The 14,551-nt window shown below is 44.9% G+C and overlaps 1 protein-coding gene across 1 annotated transcript in view; it reads right to left on the bottom strand.

Moving 5' to 3' along the window:
- Positions 1-9,910, bottom strand: part of tmem120aa (transmembrane protein 120Aa) — a 34,569-nt gene extending 24,659 nt beyond the window's left edge. Inside the window, exons 1-3 of the mRNA XM_070858129.1 lie at positions 9,745-9,910; positions 1,745-1,863; positions 1,206-1,322 (exon numbers count right to left, since the gene is read on the bottom strand). Coding sequence (XP_070714230.1) covers positions 1,206-1,322; positions 1,745-1,863; positions 9,745-9,807 — 299 coding nt within the window. The 5' untranslated portion in view covers positions 9,808-9,910. The remainder of the gene's footprint in view (positions 1-1,205; positions 1,323-1,744; positions 1,864-9,744) is intronic.
- Between the last annotated feature and the right edge of the window lie 4,641 nt (positions 9,911-14,551).

Below are 14,551 nucleotides of genomic sequence, written 5' to 3'. Positions count from 1 at the left end.
CTCCAGTGCCTCTATATCCTTTTTATAATATGGCGACTAGAACTGTATGCAGTACTCTAAGTGTGGTCTAACCAAGGTTCAATACAGGTTCAGCATAACTTCCCTACTTTTCAATTCTATACTTTAGAAATAAACCCTAGTGCTTAGTTTGCTTTTTTAAATGGCCTCGTTACCTGTGTCACAACTTTCAGCCATTTGTGTATTTGTACTCCGTGATCCCTTTGTTCCTCTACCCCACCTAGACTTTCACCCTCCAAGTAATAAGTGACCTCCCTATTCTTCCTACCAAAATGTAATGCCTCATATTTATCTGTGTCGAACTTCATTTGTCAATTATATGCCCATTCTGCAAGTTTATTAATGTCCTCCTGTAATTCATTGCAGTTCTCCTCAGTATTGACTATCGCCCCTAATTTGGGTCATCCGCTTTACCAATCGCAATGTTTAACATCATTCTTTTCCCCCCAAATTGAATGTAGTCGAAATTTCAAATAAAAATAGTTTCCATTGGCTGATACCCTGCTTTACAGAATCATAGAATGGTTAGAGCACAGAAGGAGGCCATTCGGCCCCTTGAGTCCATGCCGGGTCTCTGCAAGGCCGCTTCAGCTCGTCCCACTCCCCCGCCCTTTCCCTGTAGCCCTGAAAACGTTTTCCTTCAGGTACTTATCCAATTCTCTTTTGAAAGCCACGATTGAGTCTGCCTCCACCACCCTTTCAAGCAGTGCATTCCTGATCCTAACCACCCATTGTGCAAAAAACATTTTTCCACATGTCGCCTTTGGTGCTTCTGCCAATCACCTTAAATCTGTGTCCTCTGGTTCTCGGCCCTTCGCCAATGGGAACAGTTTCTCTCTATCTGCTCTGCCCAGACCCCTCATGATATTGAACACCTCTATCAAATCTCCTCTGAACCTCCTTTGCTCCAAGGAGAACAATCCCAGCTTCTCCAGTCTATCCACTGAAGTCCCTCATCACCTTTAAAAGGAAAGTTTTCTAACCAATCGAAATCCCAAAATCTGAACATGTACATGAATGTGTTATCGGCGCACCCAGATCAAGCAAACACGGGTCCAGGATGTTAAGGCTGCTACAACGACAAATCTGATTGTTGGTGCCCATAGTTCCATGGTGTTCGGAGGCGTAAACTCCTCCATGACGCTCAAAGGGTAAAGCCGATAGGGTCACTAGTAGCGATTACTTACCCGTTTTTCTTCGGGAGAAAAGCTTCCATTTCAAAGAAAATGTTTTGTCTTTCCTTCATCAGTTCCAGGATGAAGCCAGTATCTCTCAGTTGTTCTTCACTCTCTAACGAATCACATCTGTGAAGGTAGGAATCGCATCAGGAGTCAACATCACAAACACAACCCCGTCTCCGCCACAGTGCTGTACAGCCAACTGAGACTGCACTGTGGCGTGTCAGTTTGGCTCAGTTGGTAGCACTTTTGCCTCTTAGTCAGAAGGTCGTGGGTTCAAGCCCCACTCCCGGACTTGAGCACGTAACAAAGACTGACACTATTGTCGGCTGTTTCTCGACATGACAATGATTTAAAGTTTATAATTGGCCGTAAAGTGCTTTGAGACATCCTGAGGATGAGAAAGACACTACATAAATGCAAGTTCCTTTTTGCTTCATTTCATTTCTTTCTTTCATCGGGTGAAGACAGGTGTGATGGCTTTATTTGAAGAAGCTGAGTGAGTGGAGGTACTTCAACAGACCAATCTGCTCAAAAATAATATTTACCTGTTGAGACTACTGGAGAGTTTCCTGTATCTCTTCTTTTGTCGTTCAATGCAATGGAGGCAGGAATTCTGAAGTTTGATCACCTCTTCTAACTGTTGCTTGTAATGCTTGTGTGTTTCCTGAAGAGCAGAACCAGAAAAGGTGTAAATATTGATGAAGAATCACCAGGTGGGAACCTCAGACTGCACACAGTAACAACTTTGACCCGCAGATTAATGATTATTATAGGGGTTGTAAAATGCAAGTTTTCTTGTGGACCTACAACCCTCCGAGATCTCTGTGCTCCTCCAATCCCCGATTTCCTTCGCCCCACCGTTGGCGGCCGTACCTTCAACAGCATGGGTACTAAGCTCTGGAATTCCTTCCCTAAACCTCCCCGCCTCTCTCTTCTCCTTTTATGCTCTTTAAAACATAGAAACATAGAAAATAGGTGCAGGAGTAGGCCATTCGGCCCTTCGAGCCTGCACCACCATTCAATATGATCATGGCTGATCATGCAACTTCAGTACCCTATTCCTGCTTTCTCTCCATACCCCTTGATCCCTTTAACCGTAAGGGCCACATCTAACTCCCTTTTGAATATATCTAACAAACTGGCCTCAACAACTTTCTGTGGTAGAGAATTCCACAGGTTCACAATTCTCTGAGTGAAGAAGTTTCTCCTCATCGAAATGGCTTATCCCTTATCCTCAGACTATGACCCCTAGTTCTGGACTTCCCCAACATCGGGAACATTCTTCCTGCATTTAACCTGTCCAATCCCGTCAGAATTTTATATGTTTCTATGAGATCCCCTCTCATTCTTCTAAACTCCAGTGAATATAGGCCCAGTCGATCCAGTCTTTCTTCATACGTCAGTCCTGCCGTCCCGGGAATCAGTCTGGTGAACCTTCGCTGCACTCCCTCAATAGCAAGAATGATCTTCCTCAGATTAGGGGACCAAAACTGTACACAATACGCCAGGTGTGGCCTCACCAAGGCCCTGTACAACTGTAGCAACACCTCCCTGCCCCTGTACTCAAATCCCCTCGCTATGAAGGCCAACATGCGATTTGCCTTCTTCACTGCCTACTGTACCTGCATGCCAACCTTCAATGACTGATGTACCATGACACCCAGGTCTCGTTGCACCTCCCCTTTTCCTAATCTGTCACCATTCAGATAATATTCTACCTCTTTGACCAAGTTTTTGGTCACCTGTCCTAATATCTCCTTATGTGGCTCGGTGTCAAAGTTTGTTTGATAATGTTCCTGTGAAATGCCTTGGGATGCTTTTACCACATTCTAGGTGCTATATAAATGCAAGTTGTTGTTGGGCGTTACTCGAATGCTCGTAAGAGATCTGCGATTGCTCAGCTTTATCTTTTGCAGTACCCCAGTGCTTGCTCAGTCCAGACAGCAATTGTAGCCAATGAAATACATTTGAATCACAGTCGTAATGTAGGAAAATAGAGCAGATAATTGTGTTGTTTGAGTGATAAATGTTGGCCAGGACACCGGGAGTGCCTTGGAAGCTTTTACATTTACTTGACAGAGAAGAAGGAGCCTCGGTTTAACATCTCATCTAAAAGATGACATCTCTGCCAGTGCAGCTCTCCCTTAGTACTGCACTGAACTGCCAGTCTTTGGGCTCGATTTTCCCCAATGATTCGTGCTGTTTTTTTGGCCCAAATTAAAAAATACAAATTTCCCTAATCAATTTGCACCAGCTTTGTCAGTCAACTCAGTCAGTTACGATTATTTTAGGTCAGTTTTTTTTTTGAGTCAAAGAGGGCGTAACCTGCCACCCGCTCCAATTCCGGCCAGTTATACAAGTTTGGCCAGCTCAGAGTTACTCTAGTTCTTCTTAGGCCGGCAGATGTGACCTCTGTAGAAAAACCTTCTGGTGAGTTAAGAAAATCGGCACAGGAAAGTAAATCAGCACAGCAGATGCCCGGACAGCAGCAGCAGGGGAGGTAAGAGAGTGTGGGGGAGGGGAAGAGGGCATTCGGCCTGGGATAGATGCAGGGATTGGGACCGGCATATGACGGCGGGGGGGGGGAGGACTTTAATCATTTAATGGAGGTAATTTGCTGCAACATTTAATGTGCTTGTGCTTGATAAGTTGCTGTAATGTGCTTGTGCTTGGTTGCTGTGAGCTGGCTGTAAGTGTGACTTTCCAGCCTCAGCCCGCATTGTCCCCCTGGTTACCGTGGCAACCCGATCTTTTTGCCGCAGATCAAGGCTCCACCCCCAAAGCTAAATGACAGGCTAGGCGGCGCCAAAACAAAGAAATCAAACGGGGAAACTTGGAGGATTTTTTGGGGGCGTACTTGGACTCCAAAAATATGGGCGTAACTCTTCAAGTACGCCAAAAAACAGCTTTGGGGAAAATTGAGCCCAATATTATGTGCTCAAGTCTCTTCTAACTCAGAGGCAAAAGTACTACACTACCAATGGGCCCAGGCTGGCACTTATGACTTAACTTTCATCTTGGCAGAAAAAATAGAAAAGCAAATTACAATTTAAATGGAGAAAAAAAATTGCAAAGTGTTGCAGTACAGAAGGACCTGGGGGTCCTTGTGCATGAAACATAAAAAGTTAATATGCAGGTACAGCAAGTAATCAGGAAGGCAAATTGAATGTTTGTCTTTATTGCAAGGGGAATAGATTATAAAAGCAGAGAAGTCCTGCTACAACTGTACAGGGTATTGGTGAGGCTACACCTGGAATACTGCGTAAGTTTTGGTCTCCGTATTTAAGGAAGGGGATATACTTGCATTGGAGGCAGTTCAGAGAAGGTTCACTAGGTTGATTCCAAAGATGAGGGGTTGACTTATGAAAATAGGTTGAGTAGATTGGGCCTATACACATTGGAGTTCAGAATAATGAGAGGTGATCTTATCGAAACATATAAGACACTAAGCTGGGTGGCAGTGTGAGCTGTGAGGAGGATGCCAAGAGGCTGCAGGGTGACTTGGACAGGTTAGGTTAGTGGGCAAATACATGGCAGATGCAGTATAATGTAGATAAATGTGAGGTTATCCACTTTGGTGGAAAAAACAGGAAGTCAGAATATTATCTGAATGGTGACAGATCAGGAAAAGGGGAGGTGCAACGAGACCTGGGTGCTATGGTATATTAGTCATTGAAAGTTGGCATGCAGGTACAGCAGGCAGTGAAGGCGGCAAATGGCATGTTGGCCTTCATAGTGAGAGGATTAGAGTATAGGAGTAGGGAGGTCTTACTGCAGTTGTACAGGGCCTTGGTGAGGCCACACCTTGAATATTGTGTACAGTTTTGGTCTCTTAATCTGAGGAAGGACATTCTTGCTTTTGAGGGAATACAGCGAATGTTCACCAGACTGATTCCTGGGATGGCGGGACTGACATATGAAGAAAGACTGGATCGACTAGGCTTATATTCACTGGAATTTAGATGAATGAGAAGGGAATTTGACGGGATTGGACAGGTTAGATGCAGGAAGAACGTTCCCGATGTTGGGAAAGTCCAGAACCAGGGGTCACAGTCTAAGGATAAGGGGTAAGCCATTTAGGACCGAGATGAGGAGAAACTTCTTCACTCAGAGAATTGTGAACCTGTGGAATTCTCTACACAGAAAGTTGTTGAGGCCGGTTTGTTAGATATATTCAAAAGGGAGTTAGATATGGCCCTTACAGCTAAAGGGATCAAGGGGCATGGAGAGAAAGCAAGAATGGGGTGCTAAAGTTGCATGATCAGCCATGATCATATTGAATGGTGGTGCAGGCTCGAAGGGCCGAATGGCCTACTTCTGCACCTATTTTCTATGTTTCCATAATGAGGGGGCTCGACAAGGTGGATGCAGAACGGATATTTCCACTCATAGGGGAAACTAAAACTAGGGGACATAATCTCAGAATAAGGGGCTGCCCATTTTAAACTGAGATGAAGAGGAATTTCTTCTCTCAGAGGGTTGTAAATCTATGGAATTCTCTGCTCCAGAGAGCTGTGGAGGCTGGGTCATTGAATATATTTAAGGCGGAGATAGACAAATTTTTGAGCAATATGGGAATAAAGGGTTATGGGGAGCAGGCAGGTAAGTGAAACTAAATCCATGATCCGATCAGCCATAATCTTATTGAATGGTGGAGCAGGCTCGAGGGGGCAAATGGCCTACTCCTGCTCCTATTTCTTATGTTCTTATGTAACCAACATGCAGTGCATCAGTTTAAATGGTAGTCATTATTAGTGTTGTATATAGAATGGTTTCACTTGCCAACGGATCATCCATTTACTCATGAATGTTCAAACTCTCAAATTCCCTGTCTCATAAAGAGCTGGAGGCATGCACTTTAGCACCCTTGCACCTCGAGCCTAGATTCTATCAGCATTTCTGGCTGCCATCTCAGGATTTAGAGCTCCACAGCTTTTGCATCCTGCTCGATCCCAAGCTCGGCTTCCTGCCCAATGTTCCTCTGTTACCAAAACGGCTTTCTTCCATCTCTGCAAAATACTAGGGTTGTTATACTGCTTAACTTTACTGGTACGAGGTACTATGAAATGTTATAGCTCGAAGAAATAGGCACAGAAATGTTTTATGTTAACACATTTTCCCACTTCGAGCACTGCCAGATCAAGTAAAGCACAGGCAGCTGCTCTGTAAAGCTAGCGGAATCAAGGTATGTGGGCGGGAAAGTGTAGTTGAGGTCGATAATCAGCCATGATCTTATTCGAGGGGCTGTATGGCCTACTCCTGCTCTTATTTTTTATGTTCTTATCTTAGCCCTGGTTTGTCCCCACAACATATCTTGGATCCTTACTATTCCAGTCTGATTTTCTCCATTTCGCATGTGAGCCATTCTTGTGAACTGAGTAAGATTGCCAACTTAGTCACAGTCAGAGAGGGTTGTGGCTTCAAGCTACATTCCAGGACTTGAGCATTAAGTAACCTGGATTGAGACTGCCAAACTCATTTCATGCAGGACACTATGACCAACGGAGCTGCAGGAAACTATAGACCAGTTAGCCTAACATCTGTCGTTGGGAAAATGCTGGAGTCCATTATTAAGGAAGCAGTAGCGGGACATTTGGAAAAGCATGATTCAATCAAGCAGAGTCAGCATGGTTTTATGAAAAGTAAATCATGTTTGACAAATTTGCTGGGGTTCTTTGAGGATGTAACGGGCAGGGTGGATAAGGGGGAACCAGTGGATATGGTGTATTTGGATTTCCAGAAGGCATTCGATAAGGTGCCACATAAGAGGTTACTGCACAAGATAAAAGCTCATGGGGTTGGGGGTAATATATTAGCATGGATAGAAGATTGGCTAATTAACAGAAAACAGAGAGTCGGGATAAATGAGTCATTTTCTGGTTGGCAAATGGTAACTAGTGGGGTGCCACAGGGATCAGTGCTGGGGCCTCAACTATTTACAATCTATATTAATGACTTGGATGAAGGGACCGAGTGTAATGTAGCCAAGTTTTCCGATGATACAAAGATAGGTGGGAAAGCAAATTGTGAGGAGGACACAAATAATTTGCAAAGTGATATAGACAGGCTAAGTGAGTGGGCAAACATTTGGCAGGTGGAGTATAATGTGGAAAAATGTGAGGTTATCCACTTAGGCAGAAATAATAGAAAGGCAAGTTATAATTTAAATAGAGAAAAATTGCAAAGAGCTGCAGTAGAGAGGGACCTGGAGAGTCTTGTGCATGAAACACAAAAAGTTAGTATGCAGGTACAGCAAATAATCAGGAATGCAAATGGAATGTTGGCCTTTATTGCAAGGGGGATAGAGTATAAAAACAGAGAAGTCCTGCTACAACTGTACAGGGTATTGGTGAGGCCACACCTGGAGTACTGTGAACAGTTTTGGTCTCCATTTTAAGGAAGGATATACTAGCATTGGAGACTGTTCAGAGAAGGTTCACTAGGTTGATTCCAGAGATGAGGGGGTTGACCTATGAAGATAGGTTGAGTAGGTTGGGCCTATACACATTGGAGTTCAGAAGAATGAGAGGTGATCTTATTGAAACATATGATAATGAGGGGGCTCACCAAGGTGGATGCAGAGAGGATATTTCCACTTATAGGGGAAACTAAAATTAGGGGACATTATTCTGAGACTATGGCCGCCCATTTAAAATTGAGATGAGGAGAAATTTATTTTCTCAGAGGGTTGTAAATATGTGGAATTCTCTTTCCCAGAGAGCTGTGGAGGCTGGGTCATTGAATATATTTAAGATTTTTGAGCGATAAGCGAGTAAAGGGTTATGGTGAGCGGGCAGGGAAGTGGAGCTGAGTCCATGATCAGATCAACCATGATCTTATTGAATGGTGGAGCAGGCTCGAGGGGCCAACTGGCCTACTCTTGTTCCTATTTCTTTTATGTTCTTATGCCCTTCATCTCGTTACTTGAGGTGAGATTGAAACCCAGCTCTCCCCAAAATTTCATCAAATGGGAAGTGAATCCATTCAATGTCCATCTGGATTGTACATTATGAAGAAAGGAAGGCAGACTTGTTATGAAGGGGACTGACAAAGTTGTTCACTGTAGTAAATATAAAGGGTTAAATCTGAGGAATTAAGCGGGGAACGTCAGGTTAATAGACGTGGAATGAATTACCACAGGAGGCCATTGAACTGAATAAATGGACATGCTATTCATAGAAGAGCTGGGATTCTCCCACTGTTCTGGCCATCATTCCCTCCTCAACAAATAACAGCAGAAAACACAGAGCAATTGTTAATTTTGCTGATTGTTGTTTGAAAGGTCTTGCTCTACACAAACTGTGTGCCAGATTTGCCTACATAACAATCGCTGCATTTCAAAGTATTTCATGGTATGTGAAGCACTTTTGGGCATGAGAAAAGTAGTAAGAATGCTGTATAAATTTACATTTTTGTTACTTTCAGATCTGCACATTAACAACCTCCCTGCTCCAGGAATCTTAGAAACTTTATTTCCTAAATCCTAATATTGACTCACATTATAAACAGATATGTCATTTAACACTTGTGATGTAGTTGCGTCATGTTCACTCACTCCAGCCCAGTCACTCACTCCAGCTTGTCCAATAGCCTACCTTGTAACTATTGAATATACAGAACTAAGCCACTGCACAAAGAAAGCTGAGTCTGAAGATTTATGCCAGCACCAAGATAACTATTAACAGCTTTCATTTAATGCCAATCAGGAAAATATAAATATAAAAATATTCTCATCATTAAAACTTGATATCCAAGGGAGAGGGTACGATTTGATAGCAGTGCTGGTCATTCTTGGTGACTTCAGCCTAGACTGCTCCAGAGACTTGAGCACGACACTCCAGTGCAGTATTGAGGGAGTGCTGCACTGTCGGAGGTGCCGTCTTTCAGATGAGACGTTAAACCGAAGCTCCGTCTGCCCTTTCAGGTGGACCTTAAATATATATAAAAGAAAAGCAGGGGAGATATCCGCGATGTCCTGGCCAATATTTATCCCTTAACCAACATCATTAAAATCAGATTATGTGGACATTATCACATTGCTGTTTGCGGGAGCTTGCTGTGCAGAAATTGTCTGCCGTGTTTCCTACATTTCAAAATTACTTCATTGGTTGTAAAGTGCTTGGGGACGTGTGAAAATCCAAGTCTTTCTTTTACATATTGAATTAAAACAAGTTTTAAAGTTTTAAATAATGTTCGTTTTTAAATGAATTGTACAGTTTGGGGGGAAATGGCGTTAGTGCAATGTAGGAACAGGAAGTGGTGATGAGTTGGAGGATTACTTTGCCTTTAAAGGACGGGACACGTTGCAGACTGGAAGCCAAAGACGATGTAACTCTGCCCTTTGGTCGAGGCCAGCGATCTCACTGCCAACCTGTTGCCAATCAGCAGGGGGGGGCGGTTCAAGACTGACAGCCGTGCCGGCCAATCAGAGAGGAGAGCGGAGCGCCTGGCCCCAGCAACCTACCAATGGGAGACAGAGAAGAGGCGGGCGCTGTGACACTCCGTGGGGCTGAACCCCCCGCCCGGACCCCCGATTAAAGCTCACCTGTAACTGCTGGTAGTCTTTGTCCAGTACTTCCCACTCCTCCCAACACTCCTGGAAGGACATGTCGCTCCCCTCCGGGGTGCGGGGTCCAGCTCCCAGCCCCGGGATCCGCTTGCGCCGTTGCTTTTTGTTACAGGAGCGCTACGTCAAAACAAGGCAGCACGCTTCCGGGTAAGGACGGGGCGACCAATCAGCGCCGCCTTTTTTTTGTTGTTCCACCCAATGGGCCCGCGAGGAGAACAATCGCCGTCGGGCCCCGCCCCCCTCCGGCCTCGTCGGCCAATCGGCTGCCGGCGTGCGAGTGTCAGTTTCAAGCAATTTCCAGGCTCCGCTCGGGTGTCGCCTGCTGCCCATACATCACAATGGCAACCCGCCCGCCACCTCAAAGGCAGCTCCAGCCCGCACTTGGACCCATTAGAGAGGGAGAAAAAGAAATAACTTGCATTTATATAGCGACTTGCACGACCTCAGCGTGTCCCAAAGCGCCTTATAGCTAATTGCTTGCTTGTGAAATGCATCACTGCTGTAGGAAGCGATCAGCCAATTTGGGCACAGCATAGTCCCACACACCAGCAATGTGATAAGCTGTTTTTTTAGTGATGTTGGATGAGGGATAAGTATTGGCCAGGACAATGGAAGAACTCCCCTACTCTTCAAAATAGTGCCGCGGCATCTTTTACGTGCACTTGAGAGTGTAGACGGGGCCTCAGTTTAATGTGTCATCCAAAAAACAGCACCTGTGACAGTGCAGCACTCCCTTAGTACTGCACTGAAATGTCAACCCAGATTACATACTGAAGTTTGTGGATTGAGGCTTGGAACCCACAACCTTCTGACTCAGAGGTGAGAGTGCAACCACTGAAGGCTGGCACAAAGCTAATGGTATACAGCACCAGTATGTGCTTAGTCTCCCTTTATAATAATTTAGAATTAAACTGGAATTCAGCCAATCACTTTCCTTCAAAAGAGACGGGGAATGCCCTGTAAATTGCATTAATAACCCTCTGAAGTTTCTATTTTGTGAGAACCATTTTCAATAGAGGCACTGGACAGTACAAAAAGGATTTTGTTATTCATTCCTGGGAGATGGATGTCGCTGGCAAGACCAGCATTTATTGCCCATTCTTAATTGCCCTTGGTAAAGTGGTGATGAGCCACCTTCTTGAACCGCTGCAGTACATGAGCTGAAAATCCTCCCACAGTGCTGTTCGGGAGAGAGTTCCAGAAATCTGTCCAGCGATGATGAAGGAACAGCGATATATTTCCAAGTCAGGATGGTGTGCGACATAGAGGGGAACTTGGAGGCAGTGGTGTTCCCATGCACCTGCTGCCCTGGTCCTTCTAGGCAGTAGAGATCAGGGGTTTGGTAAGTACTGTCAAAGATGCCTTGGTGAGTTGCTTTAGTACAACTTGTAGATGGTACACACTGCAACCACGGTGTGCCGGTGGTGGAGGGAGTGAATGTTGAAGGTGGATGGGGTGCCAATCAAGCAGGCAGCTTTGTCCTGGATGGTGTTGAGATTCTTGAGTGTTGTTAGAGCTGCGCTCATCCAGGGAAGTGGAGAGTATTCCATCACACTCCTCACTTGTGCCTTGTAGGTGGTGCAAAGGCTTTGGGGAGTCAGGAGGTGAGACACTCGCTGCAGAATACCGAGCCTCTCACCGGCTCTTGTAACCATGGTATTTGTGTGGCTGCTCCAGTTGCATTATTGGGCAATGGTGCCCACCCCACCCCAAGGATGTTGATGATGTAGGATTCAGCAATGGTAATGCCATTGAATGTCAAGAGGTGGTGGTTAGATTCTCGCTTGTTGGAGATGGTCATTGTCTGGCACTTGTGTGGCGCGAATGTTACTTGCCACTTATGTTGTCCAGGTCTTGCTGCATGCGGGCAAGGACTGCTTCATTATCTGAGGAGTTGTAAATAGAACTGAACACTGTTCAATCATCAGCGAACATCCCCACTTATGATGGAGGAAAGGTTATTGATGAAGAAGTTGAAGATGGTTGGGCCTAGGATGCTGCCCTGAGGAACTCCTGCAGCGATGTTCTGGACTGATATTTTTGGCTTCCAACTATCACAACCATCTTTCTTTGTGCGCGGTATGACTCCAGCCAATGGTGAGTTTTCCCTAATTCCCATTGACTTCAGTTTTTCTAGGGCTCCTTGATACCACACTCTGTCAAATGCTGCCTTGATGTCAAGGGCAGTCACTTTCACCTCACCTCTGAATGTTTGGACCAAGGCTGTAATGAGGTCTGGAGCCGAATGGTCCTGGCAGAACCCAAACTGAGCATCGGTGAGCAGGTTATTGGTGAGTAAGTGCCGATTGATAGCACTGTCGACAACACCCTCCATTACTTTGCTGATGATTGAGAGTAGATTGATGGGACGGTAATTGGCCCGATTAGATTTGTCCTGCTTTTTGTGGACAGGACATATCTGGGCAATTACAAGAATGATACTGGAAATGCGAGGTTTTACCCATCAGGAAATGTTGAACAGGCTGGGTCTCTCCTCTTGAAAAGAGAAGGCTGAGGGGTGACTTAATAGAAGTCTTTAAAATTATGAAAGATTTTGATAGAGTAGATACAGAGAGAATGTTTCCACTTGTGTAGAAGAGCATGACATTGCTCAAGTTAAAAAGAGGAGAGAAGATGAGATCGATCAGGAAGTTCTGACTAACAACAACACCTTGTATTTACATAGTGCCTTTGACATAGTGAAACATCCCAAGGCGCTTCACAGGAGTATTGTGAGATTAAGAAAAATGACACTGAGCCCCATAAGGAGAAATTAGGGTGGGTGACCAAAAGCTTGGTCAAAGAGGTAGGTTTTAAGGAGCATCTTGAAGGAGGAAAGAGAGGCGGAGAGGTTTAGGCAGGGAATTCCACAGCTTAGGGCCCAGGCAATAGAAGGCACAGCCACCAATGGTTCAGCGATTATAATCAGGAATGCTCAAGAGGGCAGAATTAAAGGAGCACAGATATCTTGGGGTGGGGGGTTAGTAGGGCTGGAGGAGATTACAGAGATATGGAGGGGCGAGGCCATGGAGGAATTTGAAAACAAGGATGAGAATTTTGAAATCGAGGCGTTGCTTAACCGGGAGCCAATGTAAGTCAGCGAACACAGGAGGTGATGGGTGAATGGGACTTCGTGCAAGTTAGGACATGGGCAGCCGAGTTTTGGATTAACACCAAACTCCTGTTTTAAAACTCTTCAGGTTGTATTCATGTCTAAATCAATCCTGCCTAAACCATGGCCTGCTTCAGGGAAGAACATTTTCAACATGTAAGAAAATGGGTGCAGTTGCACGTGGGACTTTATTTAAAAAAGACAATGTGTAGAACCTACTTACACCCGTACATCGAGCGATTTTCATAGCGCCAAATCTTTATCAGGGTGAACTCAATAAAACATTTACAGGGCTTTAATATTGCACCTGGCTACCTTTGATCTTTGCTAATAAACATGGCAGAAATGTTTCTAATCATTTAATTTTCTAGAAGTGCGAGTGTGAAATCCACCAATATAAGACCATGTCAACATGCAAAGCAAGCAAGAGCTATCAGGCAAAAAAGCACATGGAGCGTAACCTAACAGTACAGAGACACTTTTGTTTACTGTATCACTGGAGGTGCCAATCTTTAAATAAACATAGAAACATAGAAAATAGGTGCAGGAGTAGGCCATTCGGCCCTTCGAGCCTGCACCGCCATTCAATGAGTTCATGGCTGAACATGCAACTTCAGTACCCCATTCCTGCTTTCTCACCATACCCCTTGATCCTCCTAGTAGTAAGGACTACATCTAACTCCTTTTTGAATATATTTAGTGAATTGGCCTCAACAACTTCCTGTGGTAGAGAATTTCACAGGTTCACCACTCTCTGAGTGAAGAAGTTTCTCCTCATCTCGGTCCTAAATGGCTTACCCCTTATCCTTAAACTGTGACCCTTGGTTCTGGACTTCCCCAACATTGGGAACATTCTTCCTCCATCTAACCTGTCTAAACCCGTCAGAATTTTAAACGTTTCTATGAGATCCCCTCTCATTCTTCTGAACTCCAGTGAATACAAGCCCAGTTGATCCAGTCTTTCCTGATATGTCAGTCCCGCCATCCCGGGAATCAGTCTGGTGAACTTTCGCTGTACTCCCTCAATAGCAAGAATGTCCTTCCTCAAGTTAGGAGACCAAAACTGTACACAATACTCCAGGTGTGGCCTCACCAAGGCCCTGTACAACAGTAGTAATACCTCCCTGCCTCTGTACTCAAATCTCCTCGCTATGAAGGCCAACATGCCATTTGCTTTCTTAACTGCAAGCTGTACCTGCATGCCAACCTTCAATGACTGATGTACCATGACACCCAGGTCTCGTTGCACCTTCCCTTTTCCTAATCTGTCACCATTCAGATAATAGTCTGTCTCTCTGTTTTTACCACCAAAGTGGATAACCTCACATTTATCCACATTATACTTCATCTGCCATGCATTTGCCCACTCACCTAACCTATCCAAGTCACTCTGCAGCCTCATAGCATCCTCCTCGCAGCTCACACTGCCACCCAACTTAGTGTCATCCGCAAATTTGGAGATACTACATTTAATCCCCTCGTCTAAATCATTGATGTACAATGTAAACAGCTGGGGCCCCAGCACAGAACCTTGTGGTACCCCACTAGTCACTGCCTGCCATTCTGAAAAGTACCCATTTACTCCTACTCTTTGCTTCCTGTCTGACAACCAGTTCTCAATCCACGTCAGCACACTACCCCCAATCCCATGTGCTTTAACTTTGCACATTA

Source organism: Pristiophorus japonicus, chromosome 16 (assembly GCF_044704955.1).
Source record: "Pristiophorus japonicus isolate sPriJap1 chromosome 16, sPriJap1.hap1, whole genome shotgun sequence".
Taxonomy (NCBI): Eukaryota; Metazoa; Chordata; class Chondrichthyes; family Pristiophoridae; genus Pristiophorus; species Pristiophorus japonicus.
The sequence above is the reverse complement of the archived record's forward strand: the minus strand, read 5'-3'. Positions and strand labels throughout refer to the sequence as shown.